Raw genomic sequence first — 17,416 nt, forward strand, 5'->3', positions numbered from 1 at the left:
ATCAAAATTTCAAAATCACAATTTTTTAAGTTTCAACATAATTTACTGTTTCCTGAACAGAGCTTAAATGTTAACGATTTTTTACAACTTCGACTTGCTTGAAAGAACAACCTTGTATAATACTCAAATATCACAATTTAGTAAGGCACTTGTATATATATTAATGTCTATATAATTATTCAATCTAAATATACATATATGGATCCATTATCTATAGGTCTTATATGGAATGTAATAAAGTGTTTGAACGTTTATATAACACATGGTAAAATATTGTATTCTATATCATTCCATCTTCAAAACATACAAATCAAATATTGTATTCTATATCATTCCATCTTCAAAACATACAAATCAAATATTGTATTCTATATCATTCCATCTTCAAAATATACAAATCAAATATTGTATTCTATATCATTCCATCTTCAAAACCTACAAATCAAATATTGTATTCTATATCATTCCATCTTCAAAATTTACAAATCAAATATTGTATTCTCTATCATTCCATCTTCAAAATTTACAAATCAAATATTGTATTTTATATCAATCCATCTTCAAAATTTACAAATCAAATATTGTATTTTATATCAAACCATCTTCAAAATATACAGATCAAATATTGTATTCTATATCATTCCATCTTCAAAATATACAAATCAAATATTGTATTCTATATTAATCCATCTTCAAAATTTACAAATCAAATATTGTATTCTATATTAATCCATCTTCAAAATTTACAAATCAAATATTGTATTCTATATCATTCCAACTTCAAAATTTACAAATCAAATATTGTATTCTATATCATTCCATCTTCAAAATTTACAAATCAAATATTGTATTCTATATCATTCCATCTTCAAAATTTACAAATCAAATATTGTATTCTATATTATTCCATCTTCAAAATTTACAAATCAAATATTGTATTCTATATCAATCCATCTTCAAAATATACAAATCAAATATTGTATTCTATATCAATCCATCTTCAAAATATACAAATCATATTATACACATGTATATATATTATAAATCAATAGAAATATCCTTTTCCCCTGACAGAACAAGAACAAAAATTATTACATGTATTGCCGAAGGTTTACAAAAGTATAATTCCCAAACCATGACTGTTACTGAGAAATATAGCTTACTGGCCGAGGATTCAACTTTAAAACCATAGTTTATTTGCCTTTCGCTAGCCATTTTGGAAAAAAAGTATCTTGCTAAGTTTGGGAAATTCTGCGTTGTAAAATTGTTTAATTCAGAAAAATATTTGGTACCAATGAAAACACATTCATGCTCATTTAGCCTTGTATTTAGAATTGTGCAAAATATTTTTATTCAAACCAATGCAAATTTTTCATTTAAAGCATAATAGATACAGTATAACCTGACAATGAAATGTTTGGGAACGTCTGTCTGATACCATACTCTGATACCATACTGGAATGAACTTCATGCAAATTTGTCAGTTTTGTATTCGGGAATTTCAGTTCAATTATGACACTTTTTAAAGATTTCGGAAAAAAAAAGAAGCATATTTGCCATTGGAAATGGATCTGGTAATCTAACCTGTGGTGACAGAGGGAAAAGGCATGTACTGTAAGACAGCTATCTGGAATCACTTAAAGGCAAAGTGGTCTAGAACCTTTGTTTTAATTCATATCCTTTGGGTCAACAAAATAAAACATCCCCTTCTCTAATCAAAGGAATATATGGTGGTAAACAACACTAGATATATACATACTGTAAAATCCTCCTATTTTCAAGTACAATATTACATATCACATTATATTAATGTGACTTTATACGCAACAACTTTCCATAGGAAAAAAAATAACAAGAGCTGCAATATATACACTTATAGAAAAGCTACAACCTATGTCCAATTTCACATAGAGGATACTGTATATTGGGTAATTTTTGTGTACATCAAAATTTATTTTGGTCAAAGTGTTAAGCAAGTTTATATTTTCATGCCATTTCCTGGTACTGATTCAACTTTACACAAATATTTTAAAAAAATGTTTAAAAACAAGAGTATTTCTTCCTACATTGTAACTGTTATTCCATATAAATTTAGTGTCACTGCCAAAAATGATATAAATGTCATCACAAACACTATTACACTGAAAAGATTATAGGAAGTAAAAGATATTTCTGGAATAAATTTTTTGCTACATGTATTTCAAACTTTGTTTGGCTGTAAATACAGTAAAATATATCACACACGAAAATAACCTAACATACAGTAATATACAAAGATTCAAAGGATCAAGGCAAAATCTTTGGTAGTTCAAACAATATGGGACTATATTATATCTAGTGAAGATACCAAATCTTAATTTATTTTCACAAACCACATTTTTTAACATTCAGACTAGGTAGAAAAATATTTTGTAATGAAACAATGCCATTTTTATAAATTTGTATAAATTTGTATTAATTAAAACAAACATTTACAGAAATATCTAGTATATTTGCAACTCATTTTTATAAGAAAACAATGCCAGACATTTAAGGAAACTAACTTATCAAAGTTTAAAACAATATAAACATAGATAAGAAAACATAGAGGATCACATGATGGCAAACATTTACAGCAATACCAACAATATTTGCTATCTTATATGCAGATATAATTCACTTATTTCTAGAAACAAAAATTAACATAGCTGTTCAATTGTAAGTTACTATATATCCAAGTGAATAAAGGATTTTTATGTGTGTAAAAGAACTTATTGCAAAAACAAATTTCAAATTCTGAGAAATAATACTACAAACTTGAAGGTCAGTTTCAAGACACAAAGCTGCATAAAAGAAACGACAAATCTTGATGTTGTAGATAATTTTTAAAGAAGAATAATTCAATTACATTCTATAAAACCCAATAATTTGTAGAAATTTTGTAGAAATAAAACGCCACAAATTTAAGACCTACCTTTCCTGATTAACACTATACCGATGTATATTCAAAACAAAAATTATACTAATTGCACTGATTGTATACAGATTAACTTGGAACAAGGATTATATTAACAGCACAAGTGGAACAAGAATTATGTTAACTGCACTAGTTGTCTATAAATTAACTCGGAACAAGGATTATATTAATTGCACTAGCTGTATACAGACGAACTCGGAACAAGGATTATATTAACTGCACAAGAGGAACAAGAATTATATTAACTGCACTAGTTGTATATAGATGAACTCAGAACAAGGATTATATTAACTGCACAAGAGGAACAAGAATTATATTAACTACACTAGTTGTATAAAGATGAACTCAGAACAGGAATTATATAAACTACTGTAACACTATTTGTATATAGATCAAGTCATAACAAGAATTATATCAACTACACTAGTTGTATAAAGATGAATTCATAACAAGAATTATATTAACTACACTATTTGTATACAGATGAACTCAGAACAAGAATTATATTAACTTTCAAAGATTTTCCATGATATTGCTTTGACAACACTTTAAACATGATATAAATGTTAAAAAAAAGTCAACAACTCTATTTTTAGCCTCAGTAACCTTTACCTTATCAGCCTGAAACCACACCTAAGGCAGTCAACAATAAAAATTATGTTCACTGCACTAGTTGTCTATAAATTAACTCGGAACCAAGATTATATTAATTGCACTAGCTGTATACAGATGAACTCAGAACAAGGATTATATTAACTGCACAAGAGGAACAAGAATTATATTAACTGCACTATTTGTATATTGATGAACTCATAACAAGAATTATATTAACTACACTAGTTGTATATAGATGAACTCATAACAAGAATTATATTAACTACACTAGTTGTATAAAGATGAACTCATAACAAGAATTATATTAACTACACTTGTTGTATAAAGATGAACTCATAACAAGAATTATGTCAACTACACTAGTCGTATAAAGATGAATTCAAAACAAGAATTATATAAACTACACTATTTGTATATAGATCAAGTCATAACAAGAATTATATTAACTGCACTATTTGTATATAGATGACCTCAGAACAAGAATTATATTAACTATCAAAGATTTTCCATGATATTGCTTTCACAACACTTAAAACATGATCTAACTGTTAAAAAAAATCAACAACTCTATTTTTAGCCTCAGTAACCTTTACCTTATCAGCCTGAAACCACACCTAAGGCAGTCAACAATAAAAGTCAGCAACACATCAAATAAATAAATTATCAGTCAATTAATGGAAGTTGAAGGAGAAACAGTAAATCTGACCTGTTAACTGTATTGTTAATGCAATTTCTTTCCAATGACATACTGACAGCTGTAAAAATCAAAACAACTTTTCAGTTTCATATAGATCTTTGTCACACACATAATTACACTCTAAAAGAAAACTTTTTATAAAATACAATGCCCTCATTTGAATTCTGATAACAGTTTAACAAAGCTAATGGGGAAATTTCATGAATTTTGAATATTTGACCTTTAAGGTCAAGGGTCACTAAGGGATCAATGTCATATTTCAAAATGTTAAAACTAGAACTGCCACTGTCATGGCGCGAATACCCCCGCATACCACATTGTCAGAATCAACAATTAGGGCTCAAGGACAACATCCCTGCCAAATCTGAGGTAACAAAACCAGTGCAATGCTTAGTTATGTATTCTCAATGCTTCAAATGTGAAAATGTCAAAATCAATACACTGCGGACAGGTATTCTTAAGCATTTGAGCAGACAAGCTTATTATTGTAAAAATCCCTGTGACCTTGACCTTTGACACATTCAACTTTTAATCAATAGGGATCATCTACTAGTTATAAACAACCTCAATACCAAATATGAAGACTGTTGACCAAAGCATTCTTAATCAATTGGGCAGAAAAGCTTTTTTAGTCAAGGCCCCTGTGACCTTGACCTTTGACCCGGTGACTTCAAAATCAAAAGGGGTCATCTAATAATCATGACTAACCTCCATGCCAAATATGAAGGCTGTAAGTGAAAGGAATCTCAAGTTATTGGGGGGGACAAGCTGTTTTTAGTCAAGGCCTCAGTGACCTTTGACACAGTAACCTCAAAATCAATAGGGGTCATCTACTAATCATGACTAAACTCCATGCCAAATATGAAGACCATGGGTCAATGGAATCTCAAGTAATTGGGCCGGCAAGCTTTCTTTAGTCAAGGCCCCTGTGACCTTGACCTTTGACCTCAAAATCAATAAAGGTCAGCTACTTATCATGACTAAACTCCATGCCAATTATGAAGACCTTGGGTCATAGGAATCTAAAGTAATTGGGTGGACAAGATTTTTTTAGTCAAGGCTTCTGTGACCGTGACCTTTAACCCAGTGACCTCAAAATCTACTTATCATGGCTAACCTCCATGCAAAATATGGAGACCGTGGGTGAAAGAATTCTCAAGTTATTGGGCATAACCGTGGGTCAAAAAGGAAAATTTAAAATGGGTTGACCCAAACTGATTCCCTATACCAACCCCCTTAAAAACTTTGTTGTGGGGGCCCCCCAAAAACCCCGGAGTTTTTTGTAATTTTTAAAAGTTATAAAAAGGGTAAAATGGGGCTATATTTTTTATAAAATTGGGGTAAAAAAAAAAGTTTAAAATAATTTAATTTTTTTTTTGGAAAAAAAAGGGTTTTTTTTCTATTAAAATTTCAATTTGATAAAATATGAGCCGGCCCCACCAAAAACCAAAAATAATGGGTTTGGGGGACCCATGGACCCCGACCAGCCTGCGCATTTCCCCGCAGTTTTATCCCCCAAACCAGGGTTTTTCCCTTCCAAACCCTATAAACAAGTAGAGAAACTGATAAACCAACAGTATTTATCCCAAACTGGTTTCAAAAAGCCCCTATGTTGGTATTGTTGTGATTTAACCATACATAATTGAGCAAGGGGAGAAAGATATTATTAAAAATTTTAAAAAGGGCTAAAAGAAAACAAGGGCCCAAAGTTTTAAAAATAATATTTAAATGTTAAAAAATGTTAGGCCGGGACCACCCCTATAGACATTAAAATACCCCCCCCCCCACCCCCCCCCCCCCCCCAATTCCCCCCAAAAAATTTAATTTAGAAAAATCATATATGGTTTTAAAAAATTTTAAAAAGGGTTAACTGTCAACCGGGGCCTTAATTTTTTTAAGTAGTTTCCCCCAGAAATTGTCACTAAAGTTATTTTTATCTGACTTTTATATTCGATTTTTTCTTTACAAATTTTGGGTTTTAAAGAAAATTTTTTCTAAGTTTTAAACCAAAAGAAAAAGTAAAAATCTAGGAAACAAAAATACATGAAGTTTTAAAAAATTCTTGAAAAAAAAGTTTGATAAAAGTTATGTTTTTTAATTATTTAATAAATGGCATGCAAAAGTGTAAAAATATTTTTTGTAAGCCTCTTTTCTCAAAATCTAAAATAACCTTATCCTGTTCCAACATTGTTTCAACCTTATATTTGTACACTTGCATTGAAAAAAAACAACAAGAAAACTCAATACTAACAGAAATTCATATTATCTGCATGAACTCAGACTTAATATATCAAATCACTATTGTACTAAAAGTAACAAAACCTTGGTGGTGTAACAAAATAAAGAAGTAGATTTACGTTATTGAGTACAATACTAATTTTATTAGACTCACACCCAGCTGTAAATCTATAATGAACTCAGCTAGCATCAGTTGTGTAATCCTCCAATAGAAGTAGGTATTGTACTCAACAATGTATAATAACCTTATAATATACAATACACTGACGCTGTTTCTATATCTGATTGAAATACAAAACATCTTAGAAAATATCTAGCATTTGTAACATGAGAAAGAAAATCACTCTCAAACAAGATATACACGTACATGTACTTTCAACACAAATTCTCTACATATAAATTTTCAATATTCAATCCAAGCTAATAAAATGTCTTCTTTATTTCATACTACTTGATAAGACATGGTATGTTTTGAACACTGAATTTCTAAGTGATAACAAACATCAAATCTCATAATATAATATAAAAACAGAGTATATCATTATGTTTAGCATAAAATAAACAGGATTTTTAATTCCTAGTAAGAAACAAAAGTACTACCATATATGTATCTATAAAACAATAGGATCATAATATCTTGAACTGGCAACTGAATTTAACACAAATGGAATTTACTAGGCTAGAATTGCACAAGGCCTGTATTGTATAGAAAATCATAATTATAATTACTTAAGAGACAAAACAATTTTTTTTTTTACAAAAGTCTCTTACACTAGATGTAGTTTGTGAATTTATCTTTATTTGTACAATTTACAACAACGACTTTGTATAACAAACTTGTTCTGGTTTGAATTAAGAATTTATATCCCAACTGCATGTTGTTCATACTTGAGGGGCTACCCTATTTTGTACTTAAGAGGGTACCCTATTGTATACTTAAGTCACTACCCTACTGTTCTCCAATTATTTAAGCCACATAAAGGAATTTTCTAGCTACATTTGAGAAATGGAATAAGTCACATGAGATGTAACTATTACCAATTGTTTCCATAGCACCTGTACAACATGTGTATATATCATAATAAATGTTGTCCATTCATAATTAAATGGATTTCCATATCAAAAATACTGAAATCAAGCAGTCAAAAGTGCATAGACATTTGTATATGCAGTTGTTATCCAGAGATAAAAAAAAAATAAGAATTGAAAATGAATTATGCCAGAAACCCGTCTGTTTATAAATTTATACAATTGTTGAACACAAATAGTAAATATAAAGTAATTCAGTAATCAAAACTTGTTAAAAAAAAAACCTTGCTTTATGAAACACAATGTTAAATGTTAAGCATTAAACCTCGTAATTTATAAGGTAAAATGTAAATAATGTAATGCAAAATAATCTTACAGCACACAAAATGATATTTCATTGGATCAAACATTTTTGGATTGACTTTCCATGAAAATAACGAAAAATAGTGCCACACATATAATAATGATTTTACAGTAGACAAAATATGTTTCACAATCTCTTGAAAAAAAATACAACCTAATGTTAGTTAAGCTACACCCATAAAATAATTATAAAAATGAACTTGAATGCATCATATTTTTTCTTTAATCAATAATTGAACACTACATAATCTGCACTTAAAAATATTAACAAAATTAACACTTTTTTAAGGGGGTGGATAACTTTAGGATAAGCATATGATTTCCAAGTAAATTGCCAATTAAAAATCTATCATCATTTTCATAGCATGGATTTAAAATTTTAACTTGTTTGGTATTGTGACAATGCAATTTTTGCAGGATAACATTTAATTTAAACATTTGCTATTAAAAATGTGTGGGATTTGCTTTATACTGCATAGATAGTGTCCCTACTTTTTTACATTGTTTAATAAAATATGGCACAACAAAGTTATATAAATATACCACAAAATTGACAATCCTTTTTGTACTCAGCTAGAAAACATGTACATGAAGATGATACTCTGTTACCTACAATGGATGCAGTTCATTTTTGGTAATATCAATTTCTTTCAATTGAAAAATATTTACATGCATAAAACATGTAAAAAGTTACTTATACTATGCCACAGATTCTTTGACACTTTCCTTATCATTAGGTTCCAATGAATCCTTTTCAGTAGTTTTATCCATTGCTGTAGTTTGCCTTTGCCCGGGAGTTTGGGGCTTCTTTTCCCCTTTTTTATAGTTGGTTTTTTTGTGGTTTGGGCTTTGGCTTTTGGGGTTTTTTGGGGAGAAATTTTTGGCTTTTCTTTTGTGTCAAAGGTTTAAAACCCGATTTTTCCCGGCAAGTTCCCCGGATGTCCCAAGAAAAAAAAATTTTTTTTGGGAATGTAACCCAAAATTTTAAAGTGATAGGAAATGTTTGAGCCTAAAAAAATTTTTTTTGCATTTCTTTTAAAAGAAACCCAAAAAGATTAATGTATAGAAAATTTTTGTATCTTCCCTTAAAAAAAATAATAAAAAAATAAAACAAAATATTCTTTCTTTTGGGGTTTTTTAAAAAAAGTTCAAAATAATGGGGCTTGCCCTTTTTCCTAATCCCCCCCGAGTGTATAACCCTACCCAGGGGAAAACAAATTTTCCTTTATGGGTTAAATGTACACGATGCCCCCTTTAAAGGGTAGGGATGTACATGATTCATCTTTAGAAGGTAAGAACGTACTTGATGCATCCTTTTAGGGTATGAACATATATAATGCACCCTCTGAGGTTATGAACATACCTGACACATCCTTTGAGGGTATGGATGTACATGATGTTACCTATGTCGGTATGGATGTACATGATGCACCCTTTAAGGGTATTGATATACCAAATGCACTATTCAAAGGTTTCAACGTACCTGAGGCTCCCTGTGAGGGTATGGATGAACCTGATGCACCCTGTAAGGGTATGGATATAGGTGAGGTCGGAGAAGTTGGGGACGTAGTTTCAGAATCAGAATCACAATCCTCTGATCCTTTCAACATCAATTCATCTGTGTAGTGATAATCTGAAATAATAGTAATAAGTTTTAAATCACAGAACACTAAATATAACCTCATTTTATTAAATATACAGGATTAAGCCTTTTCATGATCCATCAGAGAAAATTTGTAAATACAGCAACAAAAGAGGTCTCATTGAGAAATAAATTTCATATGAGGGTCAATTTACCTTTTAATAAATAAAAAATATATAAATATAAATATAACTTTTAATAAAATTCAGTTGTGTTCTATCAATATACATGTTCTTTGGTTCTCGAACATTCTTTTTACCCCTCTGAACTATAGACTGAAAAGGAAATAAACGTCTGTTTTTTGTGTAATTCCTTGATATTATAATGTTGTTTGGCTTGGCTCCTTATCAAGTCAAACATCGAGCATCTGTTTTTTCTATGTTTTCCATGTTATTCTATTGTAAACTGAAATAAATCTATTCATTTCTCTTAAAGAATATCTATTGTAACTATATATAGAACAGCAGTTTGAATGACTCCAAATAAGGCTTGTTCATAAGTAAACGATGTATCATGAAAAATTGAAAGATACTGGTTATTGAATAGACAAGGACTTTATACTTAATACCACTGTGACTTTGACCTTTGACCTAATCAAATAAAAATCAGTGGGGGTCATCTTCTGGCTATGATAATCCTTCCTCATATGTAAAAAGACAGCATAACTAATTATTATAAAGTTACTGAGTTATTGATATGGCAAACTGACAGACATACAAGTGCAATAACACAATACAACAGAAGTTACCCCCTGGCATATTTAAATAGAGTAAAAACAACTTGTACCTTGGACATTGTTTGATATAGGAAGTTTCAAAATAGCAAAGTTCTACTGTATCCAAGAAAAAATATCTAAATCTATCATCTATTATAGTAAATGAATGAGTTTTTATTTACATTTTTCTTTATCTTAAATATCATTTTCATGACTTATCACATTGTTTTAAACCAGCAGTATTTACTATAGTACCTGTACAATTTTCCATATTAACATATGTTGATTGTATATCTGTTGTGTGCTGACCCTGTTTCATAGCTTGCTCTAGCATTGTAATCATGTCTTTTATCTCATGAGCTAATTGGGAAAATTCTGGACGAGATTTCGGACTCGGATGCCAGCATTTCCTCATTACTGCGTACCTGAAAGAAAAGTTAAAATTACTTTTCGATGAAAAATCAGGTGTAGGCAATATAAACCTATATACCATATTACACAGGCGAAAACTAGGTGCTATTTCTCAGTGATCACAATATTTTACAAAGGCAATGAAATACTGCTTCACAATCTGCAACACAATTTCAAATACTGCAATTTCAATTCTGAAAATTGCAACAAAATTTTCAATATAGCAACACAATTTCTAATATTGCAACAAAACGATAATATCCAAACACAATTTCTAACATTGCAACACAATTTCATATATTACAACACAAGTTCTAATATTGCAACACAAGTTCCAACATTGCAATGCAAGTTCCAATATTGCAACACTATTTCCAATATGGCAACACAAGTTTTAACACAATTTTAGGTTCTGTCACACTCAAACTATTGTCACAAAATGTCATCCTTAATGGCTTACTCATTTTTTTCAAGCACAAATGGGTTTTCTGAAAATAATCATAGACCTTTAACCCTTTCACAAGCCAGCTGGTAGGACTCAAACATACAGCAGTCAGAGGTTCCTGATTTCAAGTCATGGCCTATAACATCTGGGCATGGAGGCCCCTACAAGTCTTCTCAAAATTAATAACATTAAATTTGTTTTTAAATGCTTACAGTTGATCTGGACAGTACTGTGGTTGAGGCATTCTTCGACCATGTTTCAGGTACCGCACAATGTCCCAGTTATCCACCTCGGGATATGGATTTACTCCCCTCGTCAAAAGCTCCCACAAAACAATACCAAAGGACCACTGTAACATTAAAACATCAGATAATCTTCAATATTATAAATAATAGTCAATAATGCAAGAAAAACTAGAACTATCTCTGAATGCAATTCATACCCCCACCAATGTCCTTAAGAAGACGACTTGGAAAGGTGGTTAAGGGAATAACTTTAGTGGCACAAATACATATACATAAAAAAAAATATCTCTGGTGAAAAAAAGACAAATTGTACAGGTAAAAGTATAAATATATAATGCCAATCATGTTGAAACAGTTACAAATAACCTTTCATTTTCCCAATGTACTTAAACAAACAAAAGCAGTGAAGTTAAGAAAATAGCATAATTATGTCAAAATGTAATTAAGAGTGGAAAAACTTTGCATACTGAGCTTACTTGTCACCCTTCATATATAATATAGTTTCAAGTGAATATCTGTTCTAGTTTCAGAAACATGTAAGTATTAATGGTTATTATATATCAGAACAAAGGGGCATAGCTTGTGTCATAATTCAATGAAATTGTAGACTTTTCATCATCAGAGTTTGCTTGTAACCATTCATATAAATTTTAAGTTTCAAATAAATATCTGCTCTGGTTTAAGAAATATTATAGTAAATAAATTTAAATACGTAAAAAATGGACTTAACTTTGTCAAAATACAGTACAAAGTTATCCCCCCCCACACTTTTTTAGTAACTTGACCTGCATATCTTACTTGCGACACTTCGTATATATTTGAGGTTTCAAATAATTATCTGTTCTAATTTTAGAAATATTCAAGTACATGTTAAAATTTCAGAACATTTTCTAAGTCAATTTTTGACCTTCAAGTGTGGCCTTGACCTTAAGCTGGCAAAAGGGTGAGATGGGTTCTGGACATTACCCAGTTGGGGTGAACATTTGAGTCAAGTTTGAAGAAAATCCTTCCATTAGTATAGAATTTATAGAGTGGACACAACATAATATTGTCTAATATTGATTGTATGTAAATTTAAAATTAAAAGGGGGCATAACTTTGTAATAATGCAAAACAGAGTTCTGAAACTTGACCTGCTAATCTTACTTGTGACACCTCATATCTAATTTAAGTTTCAAGCAAATAACTGTCCTAGTTTAAGAATATTCAACTACATGTTAAAATTTAAGAACATTTTCTAAGTCAACTTTTGACCTTCAAGTGTGACCTTGACCTTAAGCTGGCACAAAGGTAACATGGGTTCTGTGCATAACCTTGTTGAGGTGAACATTTGAGTAAAGTTTGAAGAAAAATCTTCAATAAGTATAGGATTTATAGAGCGGACACGACATATTGTCTATATTTGATTGTATGAAAATTTAAAGACTTAAAAAAGAGACATAACTTTGTCAAAATGCAATACAGAGTTATGAAACTTGACCTGCATATCTTAACTGTGACACTTCATATATATTTCAAGTTTCAAGCAAATACCTTTTCTAGTTTCAGAAATATATAAATACATGTTAAAATTTAAAAATATTTTCTAAGTCATTTTTTGACCTTCAAGTTTGACCTTAAGCCGGCAAAAGGGTAACATGGGTTCTGCACATAACCTTGTTGAGGTGAACAGAGTGTACAGAGCAGACACGACATACTGTCTAATATTTGATTGTTTGATATTTGACCTTCATTGTGACCTTGAGCTGACACATGGGCAACATGGGTTCTGCATATCCCCTTGTTGAGGTGAACATTTGAGCCAAGTTTAAAGAAAATCCTTCAATTGGTATAGGATTTATACAGCGGACACGATAATAATGACGGATCAACCGACCAACGCGACAAAGCAAAACCATTATGGCCACCCCCCCCCCACCCATTTTGTGGTGGGGTATAAAAAGTAAACTAAAAATATTTAAAAACAATGCCTATTCTTCTTAACAGTCAAAACGAACTGACCCAATTGAAAGATTTTAACAATATACCAGTAGTATACAAAGTATTTACTCAAATATGTTGTTTTTTTCAAACACAAATATGTACTAATTCTGCAACTCCATTTTATGATTTTTATTCAGGAAAGTCAATGCCAGAAGTCAACTTAATTGTTTGATAAAAAAAGTAACTTACAACATCAGACTTGGAGGAATATTTTCCTTTTTCTAGACACTCCAGTGCCATCCATTTGACTGGCAACATTGTTTTCTTGCTCTCAGATGCATAGTAATCTTTCTCGTAAATGTCACGAGAAAGTCCAAAGTCGGCTACCTTCACTCTAAAATCATTGTCTAACCTGAAACGCGAGTATAATACAATGTTATTTCTACTGAACACACCTGTAAACAGCATTTAAATTTACTGTAATATGTATTACCTTATAGTACTGCACATTTGTAACAACAATTTTCATTAGATGATCATGTTGTTTATATCAATCAGACTTAATAGATTATTAAGTCTCAAATAATAACTCAATTCTGAGGCTTCTGGGTTAACAAAGAAGAAAGTTCAGTTGAGAATACCGTATAAGTACTTATTTCTGCGGGAACTTTATTTCTGCTATTTCTGCGGTTTATAACGACACCGCAGATTTAAAAATCGCAGAAAATTAAGCCTTTCGCTATGTCTACATGTCTGTAGGAATATGTCAACTACCTGTATTGTATAATTACATTACCATGTACCGTTATCAGCTTTTGTAGATGGGAATAATTTTCTTTATGTACCCGTCATGAATGAAATATTAGAAAAAAAAGTTACTTTACTTAAGAAATAATATATCCCAAACTGTGATTTTATCGCTCAATAACATCACTGTTTGGAGTTCGGATGCGAGGAATTATATCACGAGGGCGTAGCCCGAGTGATATAATGATGCGCATCCGAACGACAAACAGTGATGTTATCCAGCGATAAAATCACCGATTTGGATATATTATTTCGATTCTAACACGACTTAAACAAATAAATGCTGCCGTTCCTGCTATTAAGCAAAATTACGCCTGATTTGTTTCCGTACTTATTGTCAGCGCGTCGGATTTTATAGTGGTTACGTCACATGTATAATGATTACGTCACATGTCTAAATATAGAACGTCAAACAGTGACTCTATTGCATAATAACACACACTTTCGGTTCTTCTATGTTCAATAGGGAAAAATGCGGGTCGTGTTAGAATTGTTCTTTTTGTTTAAAAAAATGTCATGTTTGTATGAGTTTCGCTCGCCCTAAGCTTGATTTATTTTAAAAATAAAACTATTATAGTTTGACGGGTGCAATAAACATACCCTTTTGTATTTGTACAATATATTGTGTCTACGTGTGATATTACCATTGTTTATTTTTCACACTTTTGACATATTTATACACATGCAGTATTACAATTAACTGTTGTCATTGCACGTTGTTGATTTTTGTTTATTAACGTTTTGTTTATTGCGTTCATTGAGCGCCGCCTTACCTTGTTGATCTCGTTTATCATATTTTATATACCGATACATGGTGATCACGATGAACACACATTATAAGTCGTCTGCATGTTTACCGGAAGTAATGCACATGTTACATCAACATATCTTGAAATGTTGTCTGTTTGTATCGGCTAATTTTGTAAAAATATCTAAGTTGAAACGCAAAGATAAAAAACATCAATGCGAGAATGATGACACCGCAGAAATAAAATACGCAGAAATTTGAAACCCCTTATTTTAACCAAAATCGCAGAATTTTAAGCCCGCAGAAATAAGTACTTATACGGTATTCAGTTTTAGAAACAACATAAAAATAACAACACTTACATGCAGTTTCTACAAGCTAAGTCTCTATGTACAAATTTTAGTTCAGAAAGATAGGCCATTCCCTCAGCAATATCTATACCAAATGTGATCAGATCCTTTATAGTAGGTGCCTGAAAAATTGCACATCAAACATGTACATATATATACAGTATAACCTCTGCAAATGGCCCATTGTAGACTGATAACCTCTTTATAATAATGGACTCAAATCTTCCTAGACTTAAAATTGACACTGAATTTAATCTCTATTTAACAACATCTGTCATCAACAACCAAAATCTTTGTCTAATAAACGGTGTTGCCTTCCATATTTTTTGTTTTCTTGTTTGGTTTTATGTTGCACAAACAGAATTCAGGCCATATGGCATCGAAACAGGAAAGATAATTCCGGTTAGCCTCAGGTGTTACAAACTTAAAGCAACACCAGTGGTTAAACCCACCTCACCTGCTGGAGCTAAGAGATGCATAGACTCCAGTAATTTGAACCCTTTCAGTAGCCTCTTACAATCACACAGGGTTAAATGGTGACTGCAACTATGATGTCTCAACCCATAAAGGCCACCCCCTCAGTCACATGGAGCTTGCCCTTGAGGTTGTACTATAGAAGACATAACAGCTTATACATGTATCAAAACAGATTCAATTTACAACACAAATCATGCTTGGCAAAAATAAATTATCATGCATTTTCTTCAGTACTGACAGTTCATGAGGGAAAACACAAAAGAATATGGTTAGGCACAGACAACTTGACAAAGGCCCAAGCTTAAAGATATTAAAGATACCCTTGACATAGAAATTATAGACAATGCTGTGTGAAAAACATGTTTCAATAATAAATTTGTTAAAGTAATTTTTTTATGGTTAATCAATATAACTTACATTTTCTTCATTTCTAATGTATGACAACAAGTCACCATGCTTCATATAAGGCAGTACCACAAGTGGCATATCATCCATGCCTAGACATATACCTGCAAAATATTACACACATATTAGACATTATATATACCATACTGAATACCACTAGTGACAAGTTATTACATGCATATTACATCTTTTATTTATAATATGGAAGTACCCTAAGTAGCATATCACCCATGCCTAGACATACATCTGCAAGTAATAACACGAATATTAGACATTTTATATACCATAAAAGAGTACCACAAGTATTATATTGTGACTTTTACAGCTTTACTAAGCTTAATGCCACTTAATGCATTTTTTTTTCAGGCACATAAGGACAATATGAGTAGAACTACAAACCTTGATAGCTTCAGTGAGGTAAAAATCTTATTTTTTTACACTCAAATGGGTCATCTTAATAAAAATAAATGAATTTTCTTATAACTATATGTTCATCATTTTTTTGCTTACTAGTAGAAACTGAAATTATGCAAGCAGTGCATGAACATCCAAGCTTTATGATAAAGACCTGAAGTGTCTGCTTCTGAAAGAAATTTTTCCTTAAAATGATGAATGGTCTTATCCAGGCTAAAAGATGGACATATCTATGTAAATTACTTAGCGTGGTAATTGACAAACTTACCTATGAGATTTAAAACATTCGGATGATCGAAATCTTTCATAATAATGGCCTCCTTTAGAAATGCCTGTACGTCTATCTCCCTGGGGCTATCCTCTGGTGATAAAAAGAAAACCTTTTTATAAACTTCACATTTTGAAAGGATGTTCTTCAAATCATACAATTATCAACACTCCTATCCAGCTCCAAAAGCACAAATTTAAGCCAGCTCCCTAATTATGTGTTATTTAATGCTCTCTTATTAGGCATTTCGCTTCCCAATTTTCATTTTTCCAATGTTCACCCAATCTTGTGTTAAACAGAGCTTCCCATGCATGTGCTTGTTCATGCCTCAAGATTACGTTTTTTCCTTATATTTCTAAATCAGTATTTTATCAAGCTCCCTAATCCTGTACTTTATTCAGCTTTTTAATCCTGTACTTTACCAAGCTTCTCAACCCTGAACATAACCAAGCTACCTGATCCTGTACTTTGCCAAGCTACCTAATCCTGTACTTTAACAAGTTCCTTAATCCTGTACTTAATTATGTTTCCTTAACCTGTATTTTACAAAGCTCCATAACCTTGTTCTCTAATATGTTTCCTTAACCTGTTCTTAACCAAACTCTCTAATCTTGTATACCAAGCTTAGTCCACCTAACCAGCATTTCTGGATAACTAACCATTTATTA

The 17,416-nt window shown here is 31.1% G+C and overlaps 1 protein-coding gene across 1 annotated transcript; it reads right to left on the reverse strand.

Moving 5' to 3' along the window:
• Positions 1-9,301: 9,301 nt before the first annotated feature.
• On the reverse strand, positions 9,302-16,841 carry LOC132740519 (hepatocyte growth factor receptor-like; the record flags this gene model as incomplete). The annotated part of the gene is made up of 7 exons (XM_060728441.1): positions 9,302-9,531; positions 10,511-10,680; positions 11,324-11,460; positions 13,529-13,691; positions 15,197-15,306; positions 16,079-16,170; positions 16,749-16,841. Coding segments are annotated over 7 exons (995 nt in total), but the record flags the coding sequence as incomplete, so codon positions are not given.
• Between the last annotated feature and the right edge of the window lie 575 nt (positions 16,842-17,416).

The sequence above is a fragment of the Ruditapes philippinarum genome, unplaced genomic scaffold (genome assembly GCF_026571515.1).
Source record: "Ruditapes philippinarum isolate M1 unplaced genomic scaffold, ASM2657151v2 ctg286_1_1_1_1, whole genome shotgun sequence".
NCBI classification, from domain to species: domain Eukaryota; kingdom Metazoa; phylum Mollusca; class Bivalvia; order Venerida; family Veneridae; genus Ruditapes; species Ruditapes philippinarum.